The sequence below is a fragment of the Phyllostomus discolor genome, chromosome 1, assembly GCF_004126475.2.
Source record: "Phyllostomus discolor isolate MPI-MPIP mPhyDis1 chromosome 1, mPhyDis1.pri.v3, whole genome shotgun sequence".
In the NCBI taxonomy this organism is placed as follows: Eukaryota; Metazoa; Chordata; class Mammalia; order Chiroptera; family Phyllostomidae; genus Phyllostomus; species Phyllostomus discolor.
This window is the reverse complement of record NC_040903.2, coordinates 208,713,946-208,735,377: the sequence shown is the minus strand read 5'-3', so window position 1 is coordinate 208,735,377 and position 21,432 is coordinate 208,713,946. Positions and strand designations below refer to the sequence as shown.

Genomic DNA, 21,432 nt, shown 5'->3' with positions numbered 1-21,432 from the left:
GAACAGGCAATGATATGGTTAAACCAGGTAAGGAGTACAGGACAGGATGCTGAATAGGAGCTGAACGTGATGATACGTCCGTGGCCACAAGAGGGCGTGTCCAGGGAGACATTCTGGTTCTGGGGCTGCTGCTCTGCCTAAGGGTCTCTAGGCTATTGGTTTTTTTTGGCTTCAGGATTCAGGAATTGGCTATGTACAGATTTGGATACAACCCAGGGGTGGCTGAAGCTCACTCAGAGGACCACAGAGAGTGAGGAAGGCCAGAAGCAAGGCCCCAGCATGTAACAGGGACCTCTTCCAGCACACAGGGTGCCTGCCAGGACTCTGAGCTCATGAAAGGGCCGGGGGAGGGAGGGAGGGGGCAGTGACACAAAGCTTTACCCTGGGGATCACAGGGAATGAGATACACGAGCATTTGAATGTTTGTGGCAGACTTCTGTTCCTAAGCAGGTGGAAGTTAAAATGTGGGGAAGGCAGTAATAGGCAGTGGCTTGGATGCCAGAACCCGTTGTTCTGAGGTCTAACCTAACCATGGAAAAATCCATAGTGTGGTAATCCTGAGTGAACCCCCGCCTCCCCAGAAGGCACCTTTTCCCTTATCGTGGAAGCTGGGGCTCCTAGCGAGTCCTCCTGCTAACCATACAAATCTCCAAGTGGCCGTACACTTCTCTAGATTTTGGAGGCCATGTCCTGCTCTGTGCCCACGCTGTGGTCCAGGCTGCCTGCCGGCGTGCCCACACGCCTGCCTGCCCTCACCACTGCCAGGCCCATTCCCCACCGCTGCTCGTCTTCTCCCATCCAGCCTGGAGTCCTCTCCTCCTCCCTGTGAGCGGTCCCTCCTCAGTGACATCTCGGTGACCACTTCTCCAGCTCCATTGTCCACTGAGTCTCTCCTTCCTCTGACCCACCTGTTTCTAGTTGGTGCCATCCAATTGGGTGTTTGGTCTTTATTGAATTATTTCACACCTTTCACTTGCCTCTCTCAGTCTAGACTATATAATCGATTCATTAAACCAGCAACTAAGTGCGTGCCCGTCCTGGGCCAGGCTCCGGGGCCATGTCTCATCTCAGCTGCCTGCTCCATGTTCCTGTATTCACGCCAGGGGCCGTGCCTGCCACACAGGGTGCGTGTGTGGGGGTGGTCCTCAGACACCTTCCCCTGGCATCCAGGGGCACGCTGCTATTGAAGATACACTGTGTCTAAGCAACACGCAAGTTGTTTACGGAGAAGTGCAATGATTCAGTGTGTTCTGAAACCCTCTCATTTTTAGATGGAAATACATTTTGCTTTGGGCCTGTTATAAAACAATCTTGTCTCGATCTCTCTTCTGCCCACACTCAGCTTCAGGGTGGGTCATGCCAACTTGTGGACCGTCTTTCAGCTCCTTTTGGCTCTGAAGAGCCATCTCCTGAGGCTCATTTTCTTTGCGAGCCAGTGACTCCTCGGACCTCCTTCCTTAACATAGTTTTCTCCCCTGCATTGTGGGCTAGCCGCTGCATCTTTCACTCTTAGGATTTGAGTCCTTCCCTCCAGCATCTTCTTGGGGCCAGGTTATTAAAAAGTCACCTAGCCCAGACTCCCACTTAGTATTTTAAAACCAGGACTCGTGACTCCTCGTACAGTGCTCATCTGCCACCACCCGTAACTCAGCTTCTTTCATTTCGAATCATGTCTCTGGTGTTCATTTTCTTCCCTCAAATGTTCCCGATGCTTCGGGAGTGAAAACGTATTCACATTTGGAAAGCTCAGCGCTCTCCGGGGGCGGGGGCGGAGCACAGACTGTTCTGTGCAGAAGGAGGGCGCCGTCCCCCAGTCAGCCGGGGCTGGTGTGAAGGAGCAGGAAGTGGGGCTGGGCGGGGCTCGTCCTCCAGGGGGCCTTGACCCTGCGAGTCAAACGGGCCAGGGTACAGCGCGGCCTCGCAGGACAGAGAGAACTCATGCTTGTTGAGCTCCTACTATGTGCCAGGTTCTGGAGGAATAGTAGTAAATTATGAATAATTACAGCATTAAAATTTCCTTGTTAACACCTTCTAAACAATTGCCCCTTAACACCCTTAATCCTCACAAGGATCCCGAGAGGGAAGTGGGTAGAGTCCCCATTCCATCGGAGGAGGGGAGGGTGGATCCCCTGTTTCAGCCCTGGTGCTTTTTCTCCTTGCTGTCACGGGCTTGCTTCGTGGTCGAGGCTGGCGTGCCATTTTTGTAGGAACTCGCAGGTGCCCAGACTGCCGTGGCCACTGGCACAGGCCAAGGTGACCCCGGGGTGCTGCGAGATGCCTTGGTTTGTGTCCAGTGCCTCCCAGAACCAGGGTGCACATTGCAGGAGGTCTTGGAAAATGTCTTGTGCCTTGACAGCACTCGGGCTTCTTATTTAAACAGCAGGGTTCTTGGGTGTCCTGGGCACGTTCAAACACTGGAATTCCACAGAAGGCCTCGGAGCAAGTCGCACACTAAAAGCTCTGCCTTGGGCCGCACCACCTGGGCCTTGCAGCCAGGAGCCCTCCGAGGCCGTCCCGCGGTGCCAGCCATGGCCGCCAGGGGGCGCAGGAGCCCATCGCCCTCTCGCTTGCGCAGGCGCGCAGCCGCCCCCAGGCTCCCGTGTCCTGCACGCTCCGCCAGTCTAGGGCGCCTGCCTCCTGGCGTGCTCATCACTCGGAGGCCCTGAAATGTGGGAGGTCAGAGATTCGGAGGGGAAAGGTGAATCTGACAGGCGTCTCGATTAACCTTGGATCAGTGAGCCTCGTAAGGGAGTCCAGGGCCGTGTCTAGAGAGCTGCGCCTTCCCAAGCGTTTACACACCACCTGGCTGGCCCTTCCTAGGCCCCAGGCCGAGCGTCTGCCGTGTGTGCGCGTTTGCCCTCTGCGAGTGCTCTGACGGAGGCGCTAGAGCATCCGGTGCACCGATCACTTGAAAAGAGGAGGGATTTCCGAGTGTGTACTCCTGGTGGTGGAGCTTTAGTGGGAGCTGACCCGCCTGCTTCCCCCCCCCCCCCCCCGGGACTGAAAAACCCGCGGTGATGAGAACTGTAGGAGCCCAAGGAGGATCTTCCCGGAGCGTTTCTTGGTAGATGAATGTTCAGGCCTTGAAGTGGCAGCATCTAACTCTGACCTTTACAAATGGGAGATGTGCTAATGACCATGACCTTCTGGGGCTCCTGCACCGCGGGGCAGACTAGTAACCGCTGCCTTGCTTCCTTTCGCGCAGGGAAGTGCTCCAGCCTGCGGGGGCTGCGTCCCAGCTCTGCGGACTCGCTCGGGAACCTCTCTGAGCCCGAGTCTCCTCCGCCTCAGAGTGAGAGGAAGAGGGGAGACAGCGGCTCCAATTTTTTTTCCCTTGAGAAGTAGTTTGTTTATTCATTCATTCATTCATTCATTCATTCATTTGGAAGCCTTGAGATTTCTTCAGGTGCAGTGAAAAAACTAGTTTTATTGAAGAATGCATGAGCAAAGGGAATGGGGTGCTAGAGATGGGCCAGGGGAATGCTTGCAGAGTGCTTTTGCCCGGGGGCAAAGCCCCGAAAACGCAGGGGTAGGAGCCTGGGAGTGGGAGGGGCTGTGAAGCCCAGGCCCCTGTGTGTGAGCTGCCATGTAAGCTCCCGTGTGCCTCCACCCAGGGACCTCCCAGCCTCCTCCCACCTGGAACGAACAGCTCTGCGAGCAGCAGGAGGCAGACGCTGTGCTGCATGTAGCCGCTCATCTCAGGTTGCTAGTCGAAGCTTCCTGTTTATATTTAGATGGTGTAAGAAGAGTAAGAGCCCTTTTACTGCCTCTGACCCACATTCGTGTTTCATGTTGGCTGTGTGAGTCGGCTCCTCGTGGGGTCTCTGTCTGGCGAGCGGAGACCCGAAGAGCCCGAGGAGAGTTTGGGGGCTGGAGCCTTGGCCTGTCCTCAGTTCTTCCGTGACACCACCACATCTGCTTCCGCGATGTCCTTTCTGCATTGTTTCCAAACCGTCTCTCCCCTCCATTCCGCTGGAGGTGGAGCTTCTGTAGTGGAAGCCCCCATCCTGCTCTAGGAGGCATGGTGCTCCGCAGAGAATTCGCTGAACAGAGAACAGAAAGAACCCGTACATCTCTCACTGGCAGCTCTCATTCCTGCCGCTGTCCGGGTGCACTTTGCACCCGTGGGATCTCCTTGGGTGATGAAAGAAACTCGAGCCAAGACCAAAGGGTACACGGCACCATGTGTTATGGAGGCTGAGGGCCCATGCTACCATGTTAGCCGTGCCTAATCCACAGTGGTGGGGTTATGGATGGTGGTTATTTTCTTCTCCGTGTTTTTCTGTATTTTTTTGGACACCCGTCAAAAAAAAATTGAGGATTGTCACCGTCCCCAGGAAAGGTGCTTGTTAATATAGGAGTAGTTGCTGTTTATCAAGTACCTGTCTATTTTATGCCAGACACTGAGCTAAGCCTCAGAATAATCAATTGGAGCAGATGCTGTTACTCTCATCTGCTTGCTGTGGAAACAGAGGCTCCGAGACGCTGAGTAGCTCGCCAGAGTCGCAGAACTAGAAATGGAGACGCCAGGGTTTTAGTCCAGGCCTGTTGACTCAGAAGTCCATGCATTTTTACTTCTTAATATTTTTTTCCAGCAGTTGGGGAGGTCAGTGATAGATACGACTTTTGGCACAAAGATGAGAAATAATAAAACAACGGATTATAGAACATAGGATTACCCTATGACCTACGAATTCCATTCTAGGTTTACATCTAAGCTAATGGAAGATATACATCCACCCCGAAACCAACTCATGAATATTTATAGTAACATTCTTTATAATATTCAAAAAGTTGAAACAATCAAATGTTTAGCAACTGATGGATGGATAAATAAGATGTATTATATTTGCAAAATGGAATATTATTCAGCAATAACAAGGAGTGGGTGTTTGGAACTAGACAGAGAAGGCGTTGTGTGGTGTTCTGAGCACGCCGCATTGCACAGACAGAGCCGCCTGCGGATGAGGAACCGGGGAGTCTGGACTGCCCACGTTCTCAGAGCCGCCTTACAGCCCAAGACAGACAGACAGACAAACCAGAGACAGGGGCGAGGGTGTCATGTAAAGGCTCAGAGCTAAACTCAGGAGTCGGGGTGTCTGGTTGGAGTTGTCGCTCTGCCACTTACTAGTTGTGTAATCGCGGGTGAGTCACTCAGCAGCTCAGAGCCCTGTTCCCCCAGCGTGAACACGGGGGTGACGGCAAAACCTCCCGCGTTCTCGTGAAGGTTGGGAGAATTGTGTCAAACCCTCGGAACAGTGTCTGGCATGTGGCTAGCGCTCACTACACGCTATTACTCTGACGAGGTTGCGAAGTGGAGACTTAAAGAGCACACGTTCAAACTGCAGACTCTCCTCCATGAGCATTTCGGGTTGACCAAGCATCGCATTTGCTCACAGAACTGTGGAAGGGACATTGAAAGGGCACATGCTCCAGCAGCAGGTGAATGTCTAATTCAGGCCCTGGCAAGCGCTTCTTCTGAGTGACTCTGTGTGTGTGTGTGTGTGTGTGTGTGTACACGTGCACGAGAGAGCAGTTTGTGAAGCACCGAGAAGGCCCGACCGTGGCTCCCAGGCCAGGGGCCACCAGCAAGCACGGAAGCTCGGGGTCGACAGGGGCCTCTCAGGACATCTAGGGTAGCCGCAGCACCCCGCCCCGCCCCCCTCGGCACGTGGAGGTTTCCACCGTCCGGCCCCTCCCCGAGCCCTACAGGGCCTTGTCCCCTCACTGAGTCCACCCGACACCCGTGGGAGTGCGACCACTCCCAGCAAGAGCGCAGGGAAGGCCCGCCTGTGCCGGCACTGTGCTTTGAGGATCTCAAATCCCTCTTCCCGAGTTTCTTTTCAGCCTTGGAAACTGAGATCCCTGGAAACTGTCCTAGTGTGTTTGAAGTCCATGCCGCAGGGCTGGGTCATCAGGGACAGGGTATAATCAGAAAGTTTTTCTGGTGTTTCCAGTTGCAAGCTCCCCTGTGGGTCAGGTGACGGCAAAGCAGCAGCGCGCACCTGCCCTGGGCCGGGCTGCCAGAGAGGCGGCCAAGGGGCGTGAGGAAACGGTGCTTCCGGCCGTGGGGCCGAGCTCACACGACTGCACTGGACAGCCTTTACCGTGTTGCACGACTTCATAAGCAGTGAATTCCCTGTTCATTTTAATGTGATCATAAAATCAAAATACTTGTTTTGGCTGTTAATCATCATCTTTTTATTTATTTATGTATTTATTTTTAGAGAGCGGGGAAGGGAGGAGAAAGAGAGGGTGAGAAACATCAACATGTGGTTGCCTCTCAAACACCCCCTACTGGGGACATGGCCCACAACCCAGGCATGTGCCCTGACTGGGAATCGAACCAGTGACCCTTTGGTTCGCAGGCCTGCATTCAGTCCACTGAGCCACACCAGCCAGGGCCTGCTAATCTTCTAAAGTTGAACAGCTCAAGATGGCATCCCTTGAGGCCAGCCCCTGCGGAGCACAGAGGAGGAGCAGGAGGCCACTGTCCATGGGACTGCCTCAGGCGGAGCAGCTCCTGCTGGAAGAAGAAAAAGTCACCGCCCTAGGGCTCTGGGCTCCGATTTCTCTGCCTTTACAATTCGAAACTCATTTTTATCGTCATCGTTGCCCTCAGACAGCGAATGTGCCGTCAGCGGCTGGGTGAGACGCAGGGTTTGGTAGTCACACAGACCGGGGGCCCAAACTCGGCTTCATCGTGTACTAGCTGCGGAGCCCTGAGTTCAGCCCCATCCAGACGGTGCCGTTAACACCTGCCTTGCAAGGGGGCTGTGGGGGTTCTGAATGGTGCCTGTCACCCCTCGGGTATAGTGCTGGGTGCTGAGTGAGGCCCTGATGAGTGAACCTTTTATATTACTGAAGCGGTTTGGTCGCATACAGCCAGGCCAGGCTCCTGGCCGAGGGATCCCGAAAAGGCTTTGGGTTTTTTGGGCAATGCGATGTACAGCTCTCCACTTGCTCAGCCAAAGCTGCAGGGACAGACAGCCCTTGGGGGCAGAGGATGGAGCGCCTTCCCCCAGACAACGAGGGCCTGATGTGCAGGCAACGGCGTGGAGCCCAGCGTGCCGGGCTATGTTCTGTGAGTCACACCCAGACGGAACACGGCGGAAGCCAAGCGTGCTCAGACATCTCCAAACTGCCCAGGGTCCTCAGCTGCCTGGCGCCCCTCGGAGCTGCTGACACCGCACCTGCTTCCTGGCATCTGGCCAGCACCTTTGCTTTCGACACCGCGCCCTGTGTCAGACTCAGCAGCCCTATTTCCTTCCAGAACGTTACCTCGGGCAGGACGCATTTGCCTCAGCTCCCGGCTCCCGACAACTTCCAGCGCTGGCCGCCGCGCAGACCCGGGGCAGTCATCAGCTTCTCTGAGGCTTTCCTCTCCCACAGCATGGGAGGGCGGTAGGACCCGTGCGACCGGCCCACAGCAGCTTACACCCGCAGGAGAGCGCCCAAGGCAGTCAAGTGTGATCTCGACGATTCTCTTATCCTTCAGTTACTTAGAATGTGTGTCACCCTGCACTGAAAGCACGTTTCAGAAGTGACTCTCCGTGGGGTTCCCCTGCTGTGGTGGGGAGGCCGCTCTGACGTCCTTAAATCGCAGCCAGTGCTGGGCCACTGTTTGGAGCCATGCTTTGCAGTTGGCCCTGATGGTTGGACGGGAAACGCTTTGTTTCTCCCCTTTTCGTTGTAGGCGTGCTCGTCTTACCGAGACGTTCACTCGGTGTTGCTGTCACACCAGTTATTTATTCAGTCCGGTTTTTGCCTTTTTGTCGTGCATTTCCCTGGGAGAAAGGAAGTGACTAAAAACACGACTGACGATAGCTTCCCAGACTGACAAGGAGTCGCCTGACGTTTCAATGAGGGCCGATGTGGCCTGCGACCTTGGGACTCGGCTTCTCAGACACTTGACATTGGACAGTCCAGCCCAGAGGTCCTGTGAGCAGCTTTCGACAGAGAACTAAATATTCTGGAACTGAGCCGCGTGGCCACTGGGTGAACCAAGACTCACCTCTTCTCTGCAGGTGCCCACGGGCACATGGGCTGAGTGCCACAGCGTTTGGGGGAAGGGACAATGTTTACTGTGAGGGGTCTCCTACCCAAGGATGGGCTCCTTGCCGGGGACCCATTTGCCAGCCGAGACCTTGGGTGTCCACTATCTGCCCACGTAGAACACAGACAGACCCACAGGACGCACCAGTCTCCCCTCACGGCGGAGGGTGAAGTTTCACAGGTCATTTAATGTCCTTACTGACCGTGAATGGTCACAGACCGCAGCCCTAGATGACTGGGTCTCAGCAATGCAGAGTTCAAAATACAGCTGCTAGTCAAACCGCTTTGAATTGGATTGGGCTTTCCCTTGATTCCGTGGGCTTGCCAGGGCCCAGGGGGCCCCAGGCATCTCTGTGTGTCTCAGTGGCCCGAGGCCAGCCACAGGGGTACCGGGTGCCTTCCTCCCTGGCCCTCCAGCACACCGGAGATTCTGTTTTCTTTATATTAAATCTGATACCAATGTGCACATTCTTTGGTTGCTTCTCACACAGTAGGAGGCAGATTGTAAAACAATTACCCCTTTGGCGTAGTCTGGTAGTTACAATTTTACACAGAGTGGAGCTCAGAGCCCATGTGGTCACTCCAGGCAGGTCCTTGCTTCTCAGTGGTTCTGGAGCCGCCCTACCAAATGGCCAGTTTGTTCGGTGTATCGGGTGTTCTTCAAAGAAAATTTCGAGAGGTGGTAACGGACTTCACACTGGAGAGGCTGCTCGGTGATTTCAGTTGCAGCTGCAGGAGCAATTCTGGCTCCGGATGGAAAGGAAATTAAGCCGCTAGGACTGGAGGGACATTAAAACCATTATTGCAGCTGCATTCCTTATGTTCAGAAAGTTTGGTAGAGACGTGGAAGTTAAACATTCCTGGAGAGGACAATGAACAACACCGATGTGATTACAGCAGATTAGACACTGAAGAAGAGGTTAGTGAACTTGAAGATACAGCAGCAGAACCCGTTGGAAGTGACACAGAAAGACAGAGGGACAAGGAAGGGGCGGGAGCGTGAGCGAGCTGCGGGACAGCCACAGGGGGCCTGGCGCGTGTCCCTGGAGTCCCCGCGGGAAGGAGGAGAGTCAGCAGAAACGTTTTAATAAGTGATGCCTGCACACTTTGCAGATCTGATGCAAACTCGAAACCCTCAGGTTCAGGAAGCCCGGCGAAGCCAGAGCACAAGAAGCATGGGGAAGACTAAAGCAACGCACCTCGTCCTCCAAACTGCTCACTGCTGGTGGTGAAAGAAAGTCTTAAAAGCAGCCAGGAACACCAGTGCCTTGCGGGTGGGCAAGGGCAGGCTCACGGTCAGAGGTCAAGCAGGTGAGACTGCTGTGGGGCGGATGTTTCGAGTTGGGGGGCGGCAGAGGAAGCCAGCTGCCCGCCCCGAATCCCGTACTTGGCGAACATACTGCTCAACGAGGAAGGCCACAAACAACCTGTTTCAGACAAACAGTGACAGAAAGAGGTCGTGCTCAGCAGAACTGCACCGAGAGAGGCGTCCAGGGAATCCCTTCGGGGAGAAGGACGCGGGAGCCAGCGCAGAGGAGGGAGAGCTCTGGGAGCCGGGGCTGTGCTGCAGACTGCAGGGGTACGAGCTCCCCTTCTTATGTAAGTGGCTTCCAAAGATAACTGACCATCTCATCAGAAATAACAACCACGTGGGCTGGGGTTTGTAGCCTGTGTAACAGGGAAACGTACATGATAAGAGAGCAGGGACTGGGAAGAGGGACGGAAGTGATGTGACTATCAAGGGGTTGTGCTGTATGTGAAATGATTTCACGTCGTCCGAAGGAGACCGTGTTGAGTGACACCGTCAGAACAGCCACCAATGGGCCTGAGACTTCAGCAAGTGAGAGGACAAGCAGACAGCGGGTCCATAAAGGGCCGAGACCCCTTGGAACTACGCAGTCGCGTTGTCAGTGAGATGTATCTGTTTAGCTGCGTCTTACAAACGTGCTCTCCCCACTCGAGGCACCGTTGTGTTTCTTGGCGTTCTACCTGATCGAGTCGAAAACTGTGTTCACACAAAGACCTGAACATGGATGTTTGTGGCCGTTTTATTCACGTTTGCCCCAACTCGGACACAGTGCAGGTGCCTTTTAATAGACTGATTGGGAAGTGGGTTATTACTTAGCAAAAAAAAGAAATGAGCCGTTAGGCCACCGAAGGCCATGGAGGGACCCACGTCGGCGCGGCTCAGTGCAGAGAAGCCAGTCAGAAAAGGGTCCCTACTGCGCGGCTGCAGCTCTGTGACACTCTGAAAGGGGCCGAACTGCGAGACGGTGGAAAAGCTCGTGGCCGCCAGGGGTTCGGGAGGGCGGGTGTAGAGATGAAGAGCAGAGCAGGGGGCATTTCTGGGAAAGCAGACTAACCGTGTGCAACACAGGAACGGTGGGTATTTGATTGACATCATCAGAACATCTGTCAAAACTCACAGACCTGTGCAACATAAAGAGTGAATCCAGGTGTAAATTATGGACTTGAGTTGATAAAAAAATAACAACAATAATATTGAAACATTGAAAAGAATGTGTAGTTTGTTACATGCCAATCTTACCCCTATGAAGCTGTTAAATCGTATCAGAATCTCCAGCAGAGCTGCACCGTCTGTGACCTAGAGGTAACCTTGGAGCTCGCAGGCACACCGCCCCGGCATTTCTGGCTCCAGAGAAATAGAAGTGGTTTCTCCTCCTTCCGGACAGTGCAGCGCCCCCTGCAGTTTTCCACAGACCAGAGGGACTCACTGTTGAAGAGCAACAGGGATGAGGCCATGGTCAGAGTGACGCACAGGGGGCTTTGGGCCACTTGTGTTCTGGTGTGTTCAGAGTGTCTGACCCCCTCTCTGGGGCAGCGTCCGCTCTGAAAGTCAGCGGCAGCCTTGATGGGCATTGCTGGGGAGGCCAAAGGCCCGGCTTCTGTTTCCCGTGGCGCCAGGAGCTGACCTGCAAGTTTCGGTCTGGTCCCTTGCTTTATTCACCACGGCAGACCTCGGATTCTGCATCGGCAGGACTCTGTGCCGTGCCTTCCCACTGCAGACCCCTGTCTGTCGGCAGGGACCCTCCTCGCACTGCCACAGGGAGTGGGGTGTGCGGGACCTGTGTGTGTGTGTGTGTGTGTGAGTCCAAGGGCACCCGGTGCAGCAGCAGCCCTGTTGGGCATTGAGGCCCCGGAGGCCTCCCCGCACGGAGTTCCCGCTGCCTCCGGGTGTGGGTAGAGCCCGAGTGCCCCTTGTTCTGGGCGGGACGCCCAGGGCAGGGGCGGAGGCGGTACTGGGTCCCCACTGCAGCTGCTCCCCACAGCTCTGTGGTTTTTCCAGCCTTTCCTACATCCCAGCCCTGGCGCCTCCCTTGGCTAAGGGTACCTCCTCCACCTGCAAAGAGACGCCCACAGAGCGCAGTTCTGGGGCATTTCTCCGCCCAGCCCTGAGAGGTTGCTGTCCCCCCACACTCTAAGGCTGAGGGTTTGAAGGTTTTCTAGTAACCGAGCCTCCTGAGAGCATCCCATTTTTTTAAATTTACACTTGGAGATTGAAAATATTCCTTAGCTAGTATTGTTCTGGGAGCCTAACTTTATTTACCTTAAAAACCCCGTAAGGACCTTGGGACATAATTGGTGGAGAAGCTCGGTCAGGTCTGAGTGGCTCACCGCGACCAGGCTCTCAGCCCCGGGCATCAGAAGCCAGACGGCGCTCTGTGCCTCTTTGGTCCGTAGCTGTGGATGCTCTTTTCGGCGCTCCTCCGCTTTGCTGTTCTCTCTGGACGTGAAGAGGGAGGGGGCAGGGGGTCCGCTCCCCTGACCGTGTGTGGTCTCCCGGGACCCCGTTCTGGCCCTCTAGAGCAACATTGTAAAAGCTAAGCCCGTGAAAAGCAACTCTCCCAGTTTCTGTGTTTTCATTTTTCCAGGACTTTGTTTGGAGAAGCTGCCCATTTCCTCTTCCGCCAGCAACCTCCACGTGGACCGGGAGCAGGACGTGGTCACCTGCTACGAGAAGGCCGGCGACATCGCGCTGCTGTACCTCCAAGAGATAGAGAGGGTGAGTGTGGACTGTGCGTGTGTTCCCGCGGATGGCTTTCTACAAATCTCCCAGCCAGTTACAGAGAACCGCGGTCAGCCTCCGGAAAACCTTCCGCCTGCCGGCCTGCGGGGGGCGCAGCGTCCCACACTCGCTGCAATGCCGAGGGGAGCAGGGCGGCGCTCGGGGGGCTTGGGAAATGGCCGGGCCCGTGTCGGAAGCGTTTCAGCGTCCTCAGAGCAGAACGACAGTATGCCCCAGCGTATTATCCCTTAGCACCCCGAAGCTGGCTAATTATGCCTGCTCTGTTTTGCAAAATGGGTCGATCTTCGTTTGTACTTGCGTGGACCATCTGTAGAGCTGGGTTTGGGGGGCTTGACCTCAGTGGTGACTCCAGAGGTCTGCTGGGGACCCTCGACTGCCCTGCTGGAAGCAGGTGGTGGATCCCCCGAGGCCATCTGGGACGGTTCCTCCCGGCAGTCACTTGTGTGCCTCTGGTGCGGGGGGGATGGGAGGGTGCCCCGCCCCCTCCCAGCGGAGAGGCAGGGGAATAGGGAGGCTGGGCGGGGCCGTGTCACTCGTCCATTTAGATGGATCTGTGTCTTGGCTCAGCCCCTGAAAGCTCCTGCACTGCTCAGCCCCAGTTCCCCCACCTGCAAAAGGAGATTAGTGGTGGTTCCTACCTCTCGGGTTCTTGCGGGGATTATAAAAGGTCAGGTAAACAAGGAAGGCACAGAGGCCGGGATTCTTGACAAATGTCACTTGCTTTTACTCAGTAGCTCCCAGCCATCTCTGCCCCCAGCAGAGTTCTCTGGAGTCCTGACCAAGGCCTGACAGCGACGCTCCCCCTTCAGGCCCAGAGACGTATCCTGGGAGGTATTCTGAAATGACGGGAAATCCCATGAGGCTGAAAACGACCACGGTCTGGTCCCCATCAGGGGCATAGGCTCCCTGTCTCTGGGAGGGTTAGGGTAGAGGGGGGCTGCCAAGGTCTTATTGGTTTTTTTTAGTAACCTACAGACTGGAAGTGATTTTTAAAAATAAGTCTTTGCATGTTAACGTTAAGTGGTGAGGGTCAGAGCTGCCTTGTGAGAAGCAGGGAGATGGTATGTGCCCCGGCCTGCACCAGAACGGGTTGTAAATCAGGGCTCGTCGTGCCTGGGAGCACACGGCGTCTGTCCAGAAGGTGCCCAGCCACACAACATGAAAAATAGAGACATTTACTGAAGAAGACACAAGAAACGTTGTACACAGGACGGTGATGATGCCTCAGTGTCCTTCCAAGTAGGCACCTCGGGACCTCACACAGTTCTCCCAATCGCCATCAGCTGCCCCATTGTAGTTTCCTGAGTCTCATCCACATTCTGAAATCTTTTTCCTTTCAAAGGTGATTTTAGTTTTGGGAAAAGCCAGAAGTTGCAGGGTGCCAAAGCTGGGCTGTACGGGGGCTGAGTCACCTGGGTGATTTGACATTTTGCCAAAAAACTCTGCATGAAATATGATACATGAGTGGGCACGTTGTCGGGATAAAACTGCCAATCACCAGCTCCCGATAGCTGCAGCCTTCTAAGTCATCCAAATAGTTTTCACGGAGGAATGTTCAAACTTTATACAAACTTGATGCAGATTTGTGGCTCTACCTGCTCAGTCATTTTGAATGCAACAGCCACACACTACACGTGGCTCACTCCATGGCGTCTGCCACCCCCACTGACCAGTACAGTGAAATCATCATTGTTCTTGCATGTGCATTCCAGTCCCCTCTCCTTGGCGGCCAGGTCACATCCGTCTTGTTCTATTGACAGTGGCTGGGCTTTTCCGGAAAGGCCTTGCCTGAATGTCCGGTCTGCAGGCCGCCACGAAAAAGGAATCTCTTGTTATTCGAAATTTAGGGCAGGGTCTCTAGAGAAGTGACCGTGCTTTCAGAACCCCCATTACCTCCGCCGCTGGTCTCTGCCATTGCCGTGCTCAGCAGTGGGGAACCCAGCGCACCCCAGCTAAGCCGCTCTTGTCCCCCCAACAGCCCCTGCCACTCAGGGGCCCTTGTTTTGCATCCCACTCCCCAACGGTTGTCCAGCCCTGTCATGTTGAGGCTGCCTTTTCGGGCCGGGAGAAAGGAGGTTCCTCTGTCACCGGTGCTGTTCATGGTGGGGACGTTGGCAGGTCTGGGTCCCTTCCTGTCGCGTGCCTTCTGTAACCGCCTGTTCCCCAGCGGGTGCTTTAGCTAGATTTGCAAAGATACAGTCATAGGATAGGAAACAAATATTTGTTGTGGGTTTGGGGAAATAGCGATCGTAGGGTTTTAGGTTCTGAGAAGAAAGCGGAGGCCCAGAAAGGGGGAGCCCAGGGTGCAGAGGAGTTTAGGGCCGGTGCTAGAATCAGAGCTCCGCCCTTTCTCTCCCGAGCCCAGCATGCACTCCCTCCCCTGTCCCCAGCCACTGTGGTCCCCACACCCTTATGTGTGCAAAGTGCTCTGTGGTGTCTTCCCAGGCGACCGGAGCTCCGAGTGGCACGGGGACGCAGCCTCGGCCCCGGGTCCCTCTCCGGGAGCTCTCACGTCTCTGGCTCAGACTGCCCTGCCTGCGCTGTCCTTCGGGGGGGGGACCGCATTGATGTTAGCGATGAGAGAGACTGAGTGAACCCAGTGTCGGCTCTGACCGCAGTAGGTATCTAAGAAATAGGTGTTGTCTGAGGAGGAGTCGAGGGGGAAAAGGACCTTCCTTAAGTGCCCGCTGGGCCAGGTGAAAGTTCAGGGGTTTTGAGGTGAGATAAGGGGTGCTATGCCGAGGAAACCTCTTGGACTTAAACAAAAAAAAAAATTTGAACTTAAATGACTTTTTAGAAGTATGCTAAATTAAAAACCGAAATTTTGCTCAGGCTTCGATTCCCCGGGTCGGCGGCCCTCTTTGGTGGAGGCTCCCACAGGCTCTGTCCCTGTATCTGCCCCGCTGGGCAGACGCGGTCAGACGCTCGGTGGTCTGCCTCTCCTTTCCCAGCCGTTCTCTCGAGAAGAAGCTCCCAGTTGCCGGGACCTTTGGGTGCTTTGTTTATTAGCGTAGGCTCTAAACTTCATGTATGAGCAAGGGTAAAATCTGGGGAGAACTCTGGAGGACCGTGTGGAGCATTGCGGCCAGCGCCTTTCACCCTCGGGGAACACCAAATCCCACTCCCGAGGCGGCCCCGCTCTCTGAGTTTCCCGAAGAGCCGGTCTGTCCAGTGACATTCGAGTTGTTTGCTCCCTGCGGAGCAGCGACACTCAGAGAGGGAGATGACCTTGGCCTCCCCTGGAGCTGACTTACTGACCCGAGGGAGGCAGCAGAGCACAGCGATCAGGCAGCTGCGGTGTTGGGATCCTCACCCTGCCACCTGCTAGCTGTGTGACTTTGGGCGGTGCTGCCAACCTCTCTGTGCTGCCTCAGGATCCTTGTTAGTACGAGAGCACACCAGTGGCTCGGCCGTGGTAGTCAGGGTGTCGTGGTTTGGCCATGCCCTTCCCCGCACGTCCGCGGTTGGCACACAGTCAGCGTTGGTTCTGTCGTCACTCTCTGTCCCTGTGTCACCTGGCAGTGGACTCTTTCCTCACCTTAGGAGATTTCAGATATGTAGGTAAAAAATCTGGAATGTTGTAAACACACTGTTTTATTTAAAATGTTAAAGAATTTTCAGGGGAATGTGAATCGAGTGATTTTTTTCAGCAAAGTGTTGCTTTCTTTTTCTTGGGCGGAGGATAATGGGACATTTTGCCCGCAGTAGGGACTAGGTGATGCCTGGGCTCTGCACCTCTGTTCACCTCTGACCATGTGACCCTGGCCCAGTCCTTTGTTTCAGCTTTTGTTTTCTGGGCGGGCCTCACACTGCCCCGCCTGTCAGGGGCTACAGAACCGGCGAGTCTGCAGCGCCTGCCCGCCAGGAGCTCCCGCTGTGCTGTGCGTCGCTGGTTGCAAACGCAGAGGCAGGGCGGAGGGAGACGCGAGCCCATGCAAGCCGTGCGCGTTAACTATTTGTTCGGCGTGTCCTCGTCCCAGAGGCACCTACTGACAATTTGTTCTGTGAGGGGGAATAAAAGGTCCCTCTAACACCGCGCCCATAAAATAATTTAATCAAACAAATCAAATTAGAGCAGATAGAATTAGAATGGGCGTGGGACGGCCTTGATTAGTTTATCTTTAGGTGGTGGCGCGCTGCCAGCGCTCAATAACGTTACCTGCCCCGCGAGGAGCTGCTAGTGCTGCAGCGACCGGAATAAAGATGACTTCATCCTTGAATATTATAATGCGAGCTCTGCTTTTGGCAAATGAAATCACGCTGCCCCTGGCCTTGGCGCGCATCCGCCAGCCAGCCGGTGATGGCTTTCCTGAGCCGGAGCGGTGCCAGGGTGGAACTCTACCTTCTGCTGACAGTTCATTCCTTGACGCCCTCTTTTAGAAAGGGAGGCAGCGCTGAATTCTGGGCCATCCACAGACTCCTCATGGGCTGTGCAGCGCTGGAGTTTGGGAGGAAACACCGGGCCCCGCCCTGGGGCGGGGCCCCGCCCAGACTTCCCTTGCGCAGCCGTGGGCGTGGTCACGCCCCAGTTCGTGGTGTTCGCCCTGCAGGAAGGATCCGAGGCGCCGGACTCAGAACTGCAGGAGGTGAAGGTTACCGTGTGTGCGCGTGCGCACACGGGATTCAGACCAGAGGCCCTGCCGCGGAGAAGCACCCGGCGCTGACACCGGAGAGGCAGGGCGGTCTCTGGAGGTCCACGTGGCTGTGCCCAGGCTTTAAGTGTGCAACAGTAAGAAAAGAACAGATTCTCCCTTCCCTTCCCGTTCCCTCCCCGCTCGAGCCACAGCCTGATGCGGCGTACCTGGAGGAGCACCTCCTTAGAGAAACGTCCAGAAACCGGCTGGCTGGGCGTGCACTCGGACACGGGGCCTGCCAGCCGAGGAGCCGGAAGGGGAGACCAGGACACACTTAAACCAGAGTTGGGAAGAGTAGTTTATTTTATTTTTGTGTGTGTGTTTCCTCAGTCCGCCTCTGCCCTCATCATTTTGCAGCATTAAAGTGTTTTTAATCTGTCTTCGTTTTCACTCAACGTTATGTTGGAACCTCAAAGCGTTTCCCAGGCTATGCCCTGTTCCATCAGTGGGTGGCCTCCGGGGCAAGATCCACGTGCTGGCGGGTGGCGCCTGTTCTGCACACCACCGCCACGCCCACTCCTCAGGCAGCCCTTGCCTTGTCCCTTGAGGGCAAGGTCCCCGCAGTGGGGACACTTTTAAACGTTCTTGTTAGTACGTAATGTGCCCCATTGCGTTCTGTGAGTCATACTGTCCTCTTCTACCTTTGGCCGTGCGGGCGGGTAGTGGATTTTTCGCTATATTGACAGTTTGCTGTTGTATGCAAGTTACTTTGCTGATTTGCTGGGTGAAGACGGTACCTTGCAGTTGCAGTTCGCGTTTCTTTGACTATGAGACAGGCTGGATTTTTTTTTTCATCTATTTGTTTAGTAGTTATCTTTTTTCCTTTTTGTTACAACATTATTAAGATATAACTTACATACCATACAATTCACCTTCTTTTTTTTTAAAGATTTTATTTATTATTTTTTTAGAGAGGGAAGGGAGGGGGGCGGGGAGAGAGAGAGAAACATCAATGTGTGGTTGCTGGGGGCCGTGGCCTGCAACCCAGGCATGTACCCTGGCTGGGAATCGAACCTGGGACACTTTCGTTCCCAGCCTGAACTCAATCCACTGACCTACGCCAGCCAGGGAATTCATCTTCTTAAAGTGTACATTTCAGTGGTTTTTAATAGATTCACAGGGCTGGGCAACCATCGCCGATATTTAATTCCAGGACATTTTTGCTGACCCAAAGGAGCCCCTGTGCCCGCTCACCTGCAGTTGGCCCAATCTCCAGGGATCTGCAAGTTTAGGGCATGTCAGACGAGTTCAGGGTGTGTCAGACGCGCAGAACCGTGCAGCTGGCGCCCGCCCACTGGCTTCTGGGCTTGGCCTCAGGGTCTCAAGATTCACCCTGTTGCAGCATGCACGGTCCTTTGGCCCTTTCGTAGTCAAATAGCGTGGCTGCTGCATGGATACACTGCAGGTGTTTTTCCAGTGATCATTTTGTCCTTTAACTCTTTGGCTGTTGCAAAGCGTTGCTGTAGTTCATGTACAGGACTCCGTGTGGACAGATGTTTTCATTGTCCTGGGTATATATTTAGTAGTGGGTTTGCTAAGATGGTAACTTTATGTTTAACCTTGTTATGCTTGTTTTTTGTCTGTTTATACTTTCTGTTCAATTTTGGGATGTAGCAGGGGTTTTTTTTACAATGTGAATAAAGTCTTTATACCATAAATATGTTAACTCTGTATCATGTTTACTCAGAATGTTTTCCCAATCAGTAATTTTTCAATTTAAGTTGCTCATAAATTTTAAATCTGTATTGTTTTAAAGATGAAATTTGGGATAACCCCCTTCTAGGATTTAAGGAGTTTTTAACCATTTTTCCATGTTTTTAAAGATAACTTTTCATTTCCAAATCTTCTGGGGATTTACCTTATATATGATATCAGGCATGACTCATGTTCCCCCCAAATTTCCATGCCACTTTAGGGGTCTTACATCTCTTTTTCACGTTTTCTGTCATATACTTTAAGTCATTCAAGAAAGTGTTAATATAACAGTAATTTCTGACTTTCCTCTTTTGTTCTGCCCTCTTACATTGCACCAATATGACTCTGTTTAATAAGAACTTCGTTGTCATGGGTTTTAACATCTGAAAGGATTCGTAACTGCTTATTCTTATTTTTGGAATATCCTCTGCCCTTTTCCGTGGACACCTCTAAGTGAATTTCAGAGTCATTCTGTTGAGTTCTAGTTCGCAGACGCAAACAGTCATCGAGTCCCTTCTGTGTTCCGCGCACTGTGCTGGGCGCCAGGGGCTCTGGGGTGAGGAAGCCCCGGAGCAAGTCTGCAGGAAACGGGATCTCGTGAGGGCACCGGGCGGGGTGGGGATGCCCAGAGGGCACTGCGGGCCCAGAGAAGGGTTTCGGACCGGACCGGCATGGAAGTGTAGGGTTGGTTCCCTGAAGAGAGGATACCTGAGCCATATCTTGAAGGCTGACCAAGATAGTGATAGAGGATCGTTAACCACGACATTGACCTCCTCTATGAAAGTAAAGTTGATTCTTTCTATTCCTGTGAGAATATGGATATATGGCAGAAGAATCGTTTTTGTTGTTGTGGTTTCTTCTTTTCTAATATTTTCCATCTTATCTCTCTTGCGTCCTATCTCTGGACTTTCTAAAACAATGTCAAAATATAAAGGAGGTGGAAAATGTCCGTATTTTGTTCCTACTTGAAGATAACTCTTCAGCATATCTCCATTGAAGATTACTGTGTTTATATTCTCGTTAAATGTCTCATTTGCAACTTATCACAACCATGTGAGCTATGTATCATTATCCCATTGTACAGATGAGGACAGTGAAGGTCTGAGAGGTCAGAGGAATTCTCTGAAGTTCACTCGTGGAGAGCGGGTCAAAACCAGACCTTGAACCTGGGTCCTTTGATCTAAGTTTTCTGGCCCCTGCTCCCTTGCTTCCAGGCTTCCTCAGCCGCTGGGGGTGTGCACACGCCAAAGCAGGCCGTGCTTGGTCAGGATGCGTGCTGGCATCCTCTCACGGGGAGGTGTTTATCCGCAGAACAAGTGGTGGCTTTAATGCCGCCCAACAGTGCTCCTGCCCAGGCCCATGCGTTAGAGGCTCTTGGTGAAGGAAGGATTCAATCCAAGATGCTTGGGCTTCAGAGCAAGCCCTGGGCTGAGCTGTTCCCTCTGCCTCCCCACTTGCACGTTTCCCATTGGTAAACTAAAGCTCCACCGTAGCCGCCCTCACCCCTTGTCCATTGGGCTCCGTTCTGCAAGCAGACACAGATGGATAGGACCGAGGGGGAGGGGCTAGCATGCACAGTCAGGTGGACCTGAGTTTGGGCACCAGAACTCTAAATCTCTAGCCATGTGATTTGGGCAACTCGCTCAGTGGAGCAAAGTCCGGGTGTCCCGTTCAGTGAAGAGAGGACAAGGGTGTGTCTCCCCGTGGGTTTTGGGGGGAGAATACATGAGGTAACCTCTGTACCTACGTAGTGCCTAATGCATAGTAGGTTATTTCTGGTTGTTTTTTTTTCCTGCATTTCTGATTGGCCTTGCGAATTCATTCATTTATTCATTTACTGCACACTTCATTCATTTACTGCATGTGTTGAAAGTTTGCCCTGCAGAGGACTCTCTGCAGTAGACACCGGATGTGTCAGTAAAGGAAAGAGAGGTGGCCCTGGCTTGTGACAGCCGTGGCACCATGGAGGCCAGCGACCAGAGGTCAAGCTAGAAGCCACACTGATAGACGCAGGGCAGGAGCAGAACGGGACGTTCTGTGGAGAGGGGACTGCAGAGGTGGGCCTCCTTCTGTCTTAGGGTCGGTGCAGGCCCTCCTGGGCAGGGGACGGTCACGCCGACCCCTGAGAGATGAGAAGGAACTCGAGTAACATGATCCAGACTGTGTTGTAAAAGTTTATTCAGGCCCTGGCCGGGGTGGCTCAGTGGGCTGGGCGTCGTCCTGCAGAGGGAAAGGTCGCCAGTTTGATTCCCCATCAGGGCACGTGCCTGGGTCGTTGGTTTGGTTCCCGATCGAGGCACATTCGGGAGGCAACTGATGGATGTGTCTCTCTAGAGTGGAGGTTTCTCTCTCTCTCTTTCTCCCCCCCTTCCCCTCTCTCTAAAAATAAGTAAGATATTTTTCAAATATATAAAAAGATTATTCGGGCTGCCTGTGGAGAGGGAAAGGGAAGGAAAAGGGCAGGAGAGGACGTGGAGACGCCATGTAGGGGCTGGTGTAGAAATCTGACAGGAAGCGACGGTGGCTTAGGTGAAATAGCGGCTCTGGAAATGGGCAGATGAGGTCGTACCTGGGAGACCGTTTGGACACACCTGGTAAGAGATCAGGTGTTAGAGCATCGAGGAGTTCATGCTCACGCTCTGGTGTCTGATTTGGGCAGCTGGGTGGATGACCTTATTTATTAAGATGGTGATAGTGGAGGCTTCCGTTCTGAGCTCAGCCTAGACTCCTAGAGTGTGATGATGCTCCAAGGTTTCCTGCGGCGGAGGGGGTGGGAGTTAGAGAGCACTTGTCCGAGGAAGGCATTCTGGGCGCTGGGAGGGCAGTGCCCAGAGAGGGGCCCTTGAGGGCGAGCCCTGTCCCCGAGGTGCTGGGCTTAGTGATGAAAAGCACAAAGGCTAGGGGAGGAAATGGATGTATATTGTTACAAGGTATTTATGTATGAATTAGTATAATATTATTTGAAGATAGACTGTGATAAACTAAAGAGCTATATTGTAA

At 53.7% G+C, this 21,432-nt stretch overlaps 1 protein-coding gene across 8 annotated transcripts in view; it reads left to right on the top strand.

The window, feature by feature from the left end:
• The window catches only part of TTC7B (tetratricopeptide repeat domain 7B), a 215,640-nt gene that overhangs the window by 35,685 nt on the left and 158,523 nt on the right, over window positions 1-21,432 (top strand). For 7 of the 8 annotated variants that reach the window (XM_036013158.1, XM_036013163.1, XM_036013151.1 and 4 more), the window contains exon 4: window positions 11,949-12,079. In XM_036013158.1, the coding sequence (XP_035869051.1) occupies window positions 11,949-12,079 (131 nt within the window). Of the gene's footprint in view, window positions 1-11,948; window positions 12,080-21,432 lie in introns of those variants that run through there. The other variant, XM_036013179.1, reaches the window with a different exon arrangement.